The following is a 7656-nucleotide window of genomic DNA, read 5'->3' on the forward strand; positions in this document are numbered from 1 at the left end:
CTGACCTTCCCGCCCACACAGCTGGAGCCCCTCACTTGCCCGGCCTCACTGCAGCCGTGGCGCTGGCACACAGGGGCGAGCGGAGAATCAAGCCCAATGCCTGGAAGGCCGTCGGCAGGGCTCCGGGCATTAGCCCCCCAGCCCTGGGAGCAGTCTGTGGCCAGGCCCTGCGTGGCGGGAGCCCCTGCAGGTCCCTGGGGCTGGCTGGAGCCGGGCGAGACCCGTGGCCCAGAACCTTGCACTGGGTGCCCCAGGGCCCCAGCGAGGGGCAGAGCTGCCCCGAGTGGGGATGGGGGAGGCTCTGCACTGCCCCCCCTCCCCAGCAGGCTCTTTCTCCTGCCATCCCAGCCGTGCACCAGCGCTGGGGCGTCGCCCTCCTGTCCGTCCAGTGCGCCAGGTGCGGCTGTCAGCGCCCGACTCTGCTCCGTGGAGCTGTGCGCCTCTGGCAATGGGACAGTGCGACCCTCATACCACCATCCCCCCGCCCCCGGCTTGGCCAGGCGTGCTGCAGCTCTAACATGTGAGCTGTGGCTTGCAGCTTCTCTCCAGGCCAGGAAGCGTCTGACCTCAGCCTCTCACAGAAGAGACCTGCGAAGGGACGGGAGAGGCTCAGGCGTGCGGGACGGGGGAGGGGGGAGCAGAAAGAGGCTTTGCCTTTAAAAATAACCCCGGTGTCAATCCCATAATAGCTGCTCAGAGCGAGGTGTGGGTAGAGCCCGTGGGGGCGGGACGGCGTGTGATGGACTGAGCTTGCTGGGCCTGCAGCTGGGTCACCCTGTGCCCAAACAATCCGCAGCTGCAGAGGCAGGGGAGCTTCTGGGCAGGCTCAGGAGTGCTGAGCCCCCCCCCCCCCCCGCCCCCATGACCAGTAGCCTCCACCCCCAGACCCTACTCTGGTGCAGTTGGTCTCTGGCTCCCCTTGGCGGCTGTGTGTGGAAGTGCGGGGCCACAGGTAACATCAGCGTCTTCCACCCACGTGGGGCAAAGGGACAGAAGAGGCCGGGCACAGCGCGGTGCGGCCAGGCAGGAGCAAGGGTGGTGGGGGTGTCCCCAGCTCCCCACCATGCATTTCCCCCTCCCTAGCACCGGGGATCTGCTCCCCTGCGCTGAGCAAGTCTCGCCACCTGCCTTAAGTTCAATCCTCTTCCACAGGACCAAGGACCCTGCATGGAGCCGGGCGCCGCGGCAGAGCCAAGCCGAGTCCTCGCTAGGTGCGCCAGAGGGGGGCTGCCCCTCATGCTGACCATAGCAATGGGGCAGGGCGCTGGGCCCTAAGGTGAATGAATGGAGCCCTGCTGCCCAGCACAGAGCCTTGCAGGTCCTGCCCCAGGGTTTGGGGGAGGGGAGGCCCCCTGTGGCCGGCTGGAGGGCAGCGTGGCTACTGACCCTGCGAGCTCGAGCAGGGGGCGGGTGGGCGCTGCGGCACGCTGGCTCCTGGCTACAATCTGTTTATTGAGCTTGGTGCATACAGCAAAGGCACCCAGGGCAGGCAGGTCCCCCACCCCAGGAATCCCCACGACACACCATGGCCTGGCTGCCTTGAGCCCTGCTCGGGCGCATCTCCCTCGATTCCTGGAGCCCCAGCGCTCCGGGTCCCTCCTTTCCAGTGAGGCCCCACTTCCTCTGGGAATCGGCTCTGTCCTGCCCGTGCCCTTCCTGTGTCCCTCGAGGGGTCCGCTGGGCTGCTCCGTGGGGTGGCCGTGTGCCGTCTCCCCGCCACAAGTGTGTCCCCCACAGTTCCCAGGTGCAGAGGAAACCACATGGTGTTTGGGTCCCAGCCGCGGCTCAGCCAGCCTGGCGCAGAACCAGGCACTTTGGCAGGAGAAGCGGGAGCTATTTCTGGAGGAATCTGCAGCCTGATGCAGGGGTAGGATCCCCTCCCCCGCCCCGTGGGGGGGCTCTCCCTCTCAATGGGGAAAGGGAAATTCCAGCCCTCCCCAGGGGAAACCTGAGCTGTCTGCATTCCAGTGGGGCTGGACTGGGGCTGGCTGCAGGGTAATACCTGGATGGGGGGAGAAGCAATTGCCAGGTGATTTTGCTTTAATTGGGATCCCCAGCAGTCCCCTCCCCGGGGCGTGACACATGGTCACAGCTACTGAATGGGACTGTGGCCCCCCCCCCGCGGCCCGAGCCCGCTCCCCAGAGACAGCCGGGGCTGGGTGTCTCCGGGCGGAGGGCTCATTTGTCCGGGACGATGTACACCTCCTCGGTGTCACTGGGGTCGGGGAAACTGCTGCTGTACAACTGCTGGGTGTTGGCATAAACGGGCTGGTCTCCGCAGGCGTCGCTCTCCATGTAACACTCCTCGGCCACCGGCTCCTGGACTCTGCGACAGACAGTGGAGAGGGCCCTGGGTTACCCTCTGGGCGTGGGCTAGGGCCTCTGCCACCCGCTCTTGTGCTTAGCGCCTGGGGACAGCCAGTGCCAGCCCCAAAGGCTCTATCCCCTGGGCTGGCCCTGGCTGGCTTGTCAGCCTGGGGTGGCTCCATTGACGGGGGTTACGTGGAGAGAACTGGGCCGAGACGCGTTTACACGGCAGTGTCTGAGTGGCGCGCAGTCTGCCAATGCCCCGGCGAGGGGGAGCTGAGGCCAGGGGGAGCTGGGGTGACCTGCCCTAGGGCCTGCGGGGGGCTGTGGCAGAGCCCAAGTCTCCTGACTAGCGCCCGACCCTCTGGACCGGCCTTCCGCTCCATGTCAACGCTGCCCCAGGGTGCATGGGTGAGAGCGGCTTGGGCCCCAGCTCCTGGAGACATGGCAGTCCTGGGGCCGCGGCTCCTAGCACAGGGGAATGTCACCCCCGTGTCTGGAGTCTGGTCACAAGCTTCTGGTCTTTTTATCCAGGAAACTGACTTTGTCGCAAGAATTTCTCTGTGGCAAATTCAGACAGCAGCTGTGGGGGCAGGGGTAGGTTTGTGGGATGTGGTATGGAGTGACATGTGACTGACTGGGGGGACAGAGCGCCGTGGCAGGGCCTGGGGGGGAGGGGGAGAGTGCCATGGCAGGGCGGGGGGGGGGGAACGGAGCGCCGTGGCAGGGCCTGGGGGGCAGGGACTGAGTCACCCATCATGCCCTGAGGGTGACAAACGAGGTGTTGTTCTCAAACCACCTCCCCAAACTTCCCATATTTGTTAATTTCGTCGGATGCTGTTTCACCATCCCAGGTTTCAGCAAAGCAGCGGGGTTAACCCCTCCCCTTCCAGTCAGGCCGAATCCCCTGGCTCTGCAGATTTGCCAAGGCAAAGTTGCCTCATGGGTGGGGGAGGGAATTAGCCAGGATGTTGCTTAAAACCCTCCTCTGCTCTCAGATGAGGCCAGAACCAGCCCAGGCGCATCAGGGCAGCTCACCCGGCTCTCGAGGGCTGGCCTGTTTCACTGGATGCTGGGTGGTGGCTCCTTGGCTTCCCAGAGGGTTTAAAGGATTAAGAGCCACCCAGTGGAGGCTCTGTTTCTAAGGGGCTCGGACTGATCCCACCAGCCCGACCAGCCAGATGTGGCTCTTGTCTTAAATAACCCAAACTCAGAGAGGAAGGCAGGTGGCTACCACTTGGATCGATCTATCCCCATTCCCCTCCTTTATCTATCTATCCGCATCCACCCCCTCGATCTATCCCCATCCATCCCCTCTATCTATCTATCTATCCCCATACACCCCCTCGATCTATCTATCCCCATCCATCCCCATCCATCCCCATCCATCCCCTCGATCTATCTATCTATCCCCATACACCTCCTCTATCTATCCCCATCCATCCCCTCTATCTATCTATCTATCCCCATCCATCCCCTCTATCTATCTATCCATCCCCATCCATCCCCTCAATCTATCCATCCCCATCCATCCCCTCAATCTATCTATCCCCATCCATTCCCTCAATCGATCTACCTATCTATCCCCATACACCCCCTCGATCTATCTATCCCCATCCATCCCCTCGATCTACCTATCTATCTATCTATCTATCCCCATCCATCCCCTCGATCGATCGATCTATCCCCATCCACCCCCTCGATTGATCTATCTATCCATCCCCATACACCTCCTCTATCTATCCCCATCCACCCCCTCGATCAATCTATCATTGCCCCCTCCCCATGGATGCAGCCTCCCAGGTTGCCTGCTCTGAGGGAAGGGGACCTGGTGCCCCAGGGATGCTGCCTTGGGGGGTTCACGCTGAGTCGGTGCTCACCTGTACTGTGGTCCCTTTCTCTCCAGACGCTCGTATTGCCCTACTGGCTGGGAGTGGCCAATGAAGACATTTTCATAGTCGCTGGCCTGGCCGGGGCCCGTCTCTGCGTTGCGGCTGATGTAGCGCGGCTGGCCGTGGGTGATGGATGTGGTGGATTCCCGCTTGCTGTGGATGACAGAGGCCTGTCTCCTCTTCCTGAGCAGGAACAAGCCCACGCCCAGGCCCCCCACCAGCAGCAGCACGGCCAGCACTGAGCTGGTGATGGCCACGCAGAGCGGCGTGCAAAGAGGCTGGCACTTCTGCGTGTTGAACTCGGTGACATTGAAGATTTCCTCCGCTAAGAGGCAATGGCAGGTGCTGTTGGAGCTACTGCAGTAGTTGACCACGCTCCCCACAACGTTGCACTTGCAGTCCACGACCAGTCTCTGCAGGTTGGTGGCATTCTTGAAGAACTCCATGGGCAGCTCCGACAGCTTGTTGTGGTGCAGGTAGAGCCGCTCGAGAGCGCGTGCCTGGGAGAGGAAATCCCGGGGAAGGCTCTGCAGGCAGTTAACGGACAGATCCAGCATCTCGACCGACCCCCCCACCTGGGCAGAGCCACTGATTTCCTTGATGGCAAGGTTGCTGAGGTTCAGCGAAGTCTTGCTACTGAATGCCGACCACTCCTGGTCCACGCTGAAGCTTGAATTTGGAGATTTCAAGTAACATGCCCAGCTGGACGGCACGCTGTGCAGGAGGAGCAGGGCTGCCAGGAGTGCCAGCATCTTCCTAGCCGGGAAGCAAGACACAGGCAGGCTGTAAATGGGGGGTGTTGCAGCAGGACAGAGATGGGGGGAGGAGAACACCCCTTCAGTCCTAACTGCTCCATGCCCCAGGCAGGCCTGCTCCAGCCAGGCTCCCCCACCAGCGAGAGGACGCTGCAGCGACTCCTGGTGCATTGTGCCCCAGGCCCAGGCAGCGCTAGCCCCAGCAGAGCCCCTCGCGTGCCTGCCTGCCCATTATGCAAAGGAGGTGGTGGAAGGGAACGGGAGGGGTGGGGGAGAAGCGGGGACTGCTCCCCAGTATCGCTCTGCGTTCCCCAGGAGCCCTGGCTCCCCTCCCCCCCAGGCACGGGCTGTGGTCGCACCGATATACTTGGAGTGAAAAGAACAGGAGGACTTGTGGCACCTTAGAGACTAACAAATCGATTTCAGCATAAGCGGTCGTGGGCTACAGCCCACTTCTTCGGATGCGAAGAGTGGAACATGCAGACAGAAGATATTTATACATCCAGAGAACATGAAAAGGTGGAAGTTCGCAGACCAACTGTAAGAGGCCAATCAATTGAGATGAGATAGCAGCAGCAGAAAAAAACATTGATTGGCCTCTTACAGTTGGTCTGCGAACTTCCACCTTTTCATGTTCTCTGGATGTATAAATATCTTCTGTCTGCATGTTCCACTCTACGCATCCGAAGAAGTGGGCTGTAGCCCACGACCGCTTATGCTGAAATCGATTTGTTAGTCTCTAAGGTGCCACAAGTCCTCCTGTTCTTTTTGCGGATCCAGACTAACGCGGCTGCTCCTCTGATCCTTGGAGTGGGCGCCCTGGTGCAAAGGGGACCTGGGGAAGTAGCTACGCTGCAGTCACAAGCCAGTGGCTCTGTGGGGAGAGGAGGGAGGTGGGGCGGAGAGTGGAGCTGAAGAAGGTTGGGGCAAATGGAGCTAGAGACAGCAGAAATGCTCCGTGCTCCGGCCTGAGCATGGGGAGCTTTGGTGGGGCTGGGGGGGGGGGCGGCGCTCTGGCCTGAGCACGGGGAGCCTTGGGGGGGGGGCTGCACTCCGGCTTGGCCTCGGCCCCATCCCCGTTTTCTCTAGCGGATGATCATTCTGGGATGAGGGGCAGCTGTTTTGCGGGGCTGGGGGTTGAGTGCCAGCCCTTTTAGCTCAGCGGGACTCTCTGCAGGCTGCCAGCCCTGGGGGTGCTTGGAGGAGGGGCCCGTGCCCGCAGGGTTACTGCTGTCCCTGGAGGGAGGGATGACAGGCCACGACCCGGGGTGATGGAGTTGGGGCGGACGGACCCCCGGGAGCAGAGGCATCGTGGGCGATTCATGGGTGGTCTCCTAGGCGTTCACCGCTCCGGCCATTTGCAGGGAAGGTCCCAGCCACGACGCTGCCTCTGCCCTTCAGCACCACGGGCAGGCACCCCTCCCCCCCCCCCCCCCCGGTACCAGCCTCTTGCACCTTGTCTGCTCAGAGCGGCTCAGGGGTGAGGATAGGGCTGCCTGGCCATGCCCTGCTGAGACAGCTGCTGGCTTGTGGCTAACGGGCACTCTGCTCCCCTGAGTGAGCCCGGGCACCCGGCGCTGCTCGGTGGCACAGGGCGAGAGGCACCTGCCCGCTGGCCCTGTCCCCATCCTGCCCCATGGAGCCCCCTGCCCTGTACCTGAGCTGTCGCCTGCCTCCTGCCCTCGGCTGCGTCTGCTCCTCTGCTGTGCGACTCGGCGGCTGGACAGAAGAGGAACCGGCACTTCCTCTCTTGCTGGCCAGAGGCTGTCACAGCACGGGGGAGGGGAGCTCGGTGGTGTAGATAGAGAGCCGGGACGGGGCTTGGGGAGCAGGAGGGGAGCCCTGCCCGCACCGGCCATCCCGGGCTGTGTGCTAGCTCTGGGCTCCTCCCTTCTCTGCCACTTTCCCTTTGCTTTCGTTTTTCAGTCTGGCATCCCCCCGCGCTGGGCGCTGCCGAGCGAGGGGCGTCTGCCGGGCCCTGGTCAGAGCAAGGCCGTGCCGTCCTGGCCCATCGGAGCCTGGCAGCAGGGCCAGGACAGTGGAGATTGGAGCGGCCCCATGAGGGAGGCTAACTGGAGAGTGCCTGGCGGAGTGGGGGTGCTGGGGGGCTCCCAGCTCTGGGTGAGGCCCCGCTGGGTAACATCACAGACCCTGCAGAATAACGAGGGAGTGAGACGGGGGGGGGGGGGGGAGGCGGGGCCCTTCAGCACCGCGGGGGGGTTGCCCCAGCACTAGCCTCGGTGTGAAGGGCCTGCACAGAGGGGGAGAGTGCCCGAGCGTGGGCACTGCTGCCGTCCGCTGCCCACAGGGAAGGGGGCAGGGTGCCCAGGCTTGCAGGGCAGGGCCCTGCCCCACCAGTTCTTGATGCCCCCAGACGGAGCATGGCGCTGACTCAGCATCCCGGGCCCAGGAAGGAAGTGTGGGTTCCTCTGCTCAGATGTCACAAGGAGGCAAATGAAAACTGTGAAACCCGCCCCACCCCCACGCAGGAGAAAATGCTGAGCGAAGGGCAGCTGCATGCCGAGGTCAGCGAGCTGGGGCTGGTGGGGGGCTTGGGGCAAAGGGCTCAGGAACCTTGTGGACCCCCCCCCACACTGACCCATAGCCTCCCTTAGCTCTAGGGTGACCAGATGTCCTGATTGTATAGGGACAGTCCTGATTTTGGGGTCTTTTTCTTATATAGGCTCCTATTACCCCCCACC

General features: G+C 62.7%; 1 protein-coding gene across 1 annotated transcript; it reads right to left on the minus strand.

Annotated features, from left to right (window-relative positions):
* Positions 1-1432: 1432 nt before the first annotated feature.
* On the minus strand, positions 1433-6952 carry LOC117869067. The gene is made up of 3 exons (XM_034755567.1): positions 6612-6952; positions 4188-4955; positions 1433-2326 (listed from the first exon to the last, which is right to left on the minus strand). The coding sequence occupies exons 2-3, from the start codon at positions 4949-4951 to the stop codon at positions 2179-2181; spliced, it is 912 nt and encodes a 303-aa protein (XP_034611458.1). The 5' UTR covers positions 4952-4955; positions 6612-6952; the 3' UTR covers positions 1433-2178.
* Between the last annotated feature and the right edge of the window lie 704 nt (positions 6953-7656).

The sequence above is a fragment of the Trachemys scripta genome, chromosome 22 (genome assembly GCF_013100865.1).
Source record: "Trachemys scripta elegans isolate TJP31775 chromosome 22, CAS_Tse_1.0, whole genome shotgun sequence".
In the NCBI taxonomy this organism is placed as follows: Eukaryota; Metazoa; Chordata; order Testudines; family Emydidae; genus Trachemys; species Trachemys scripta.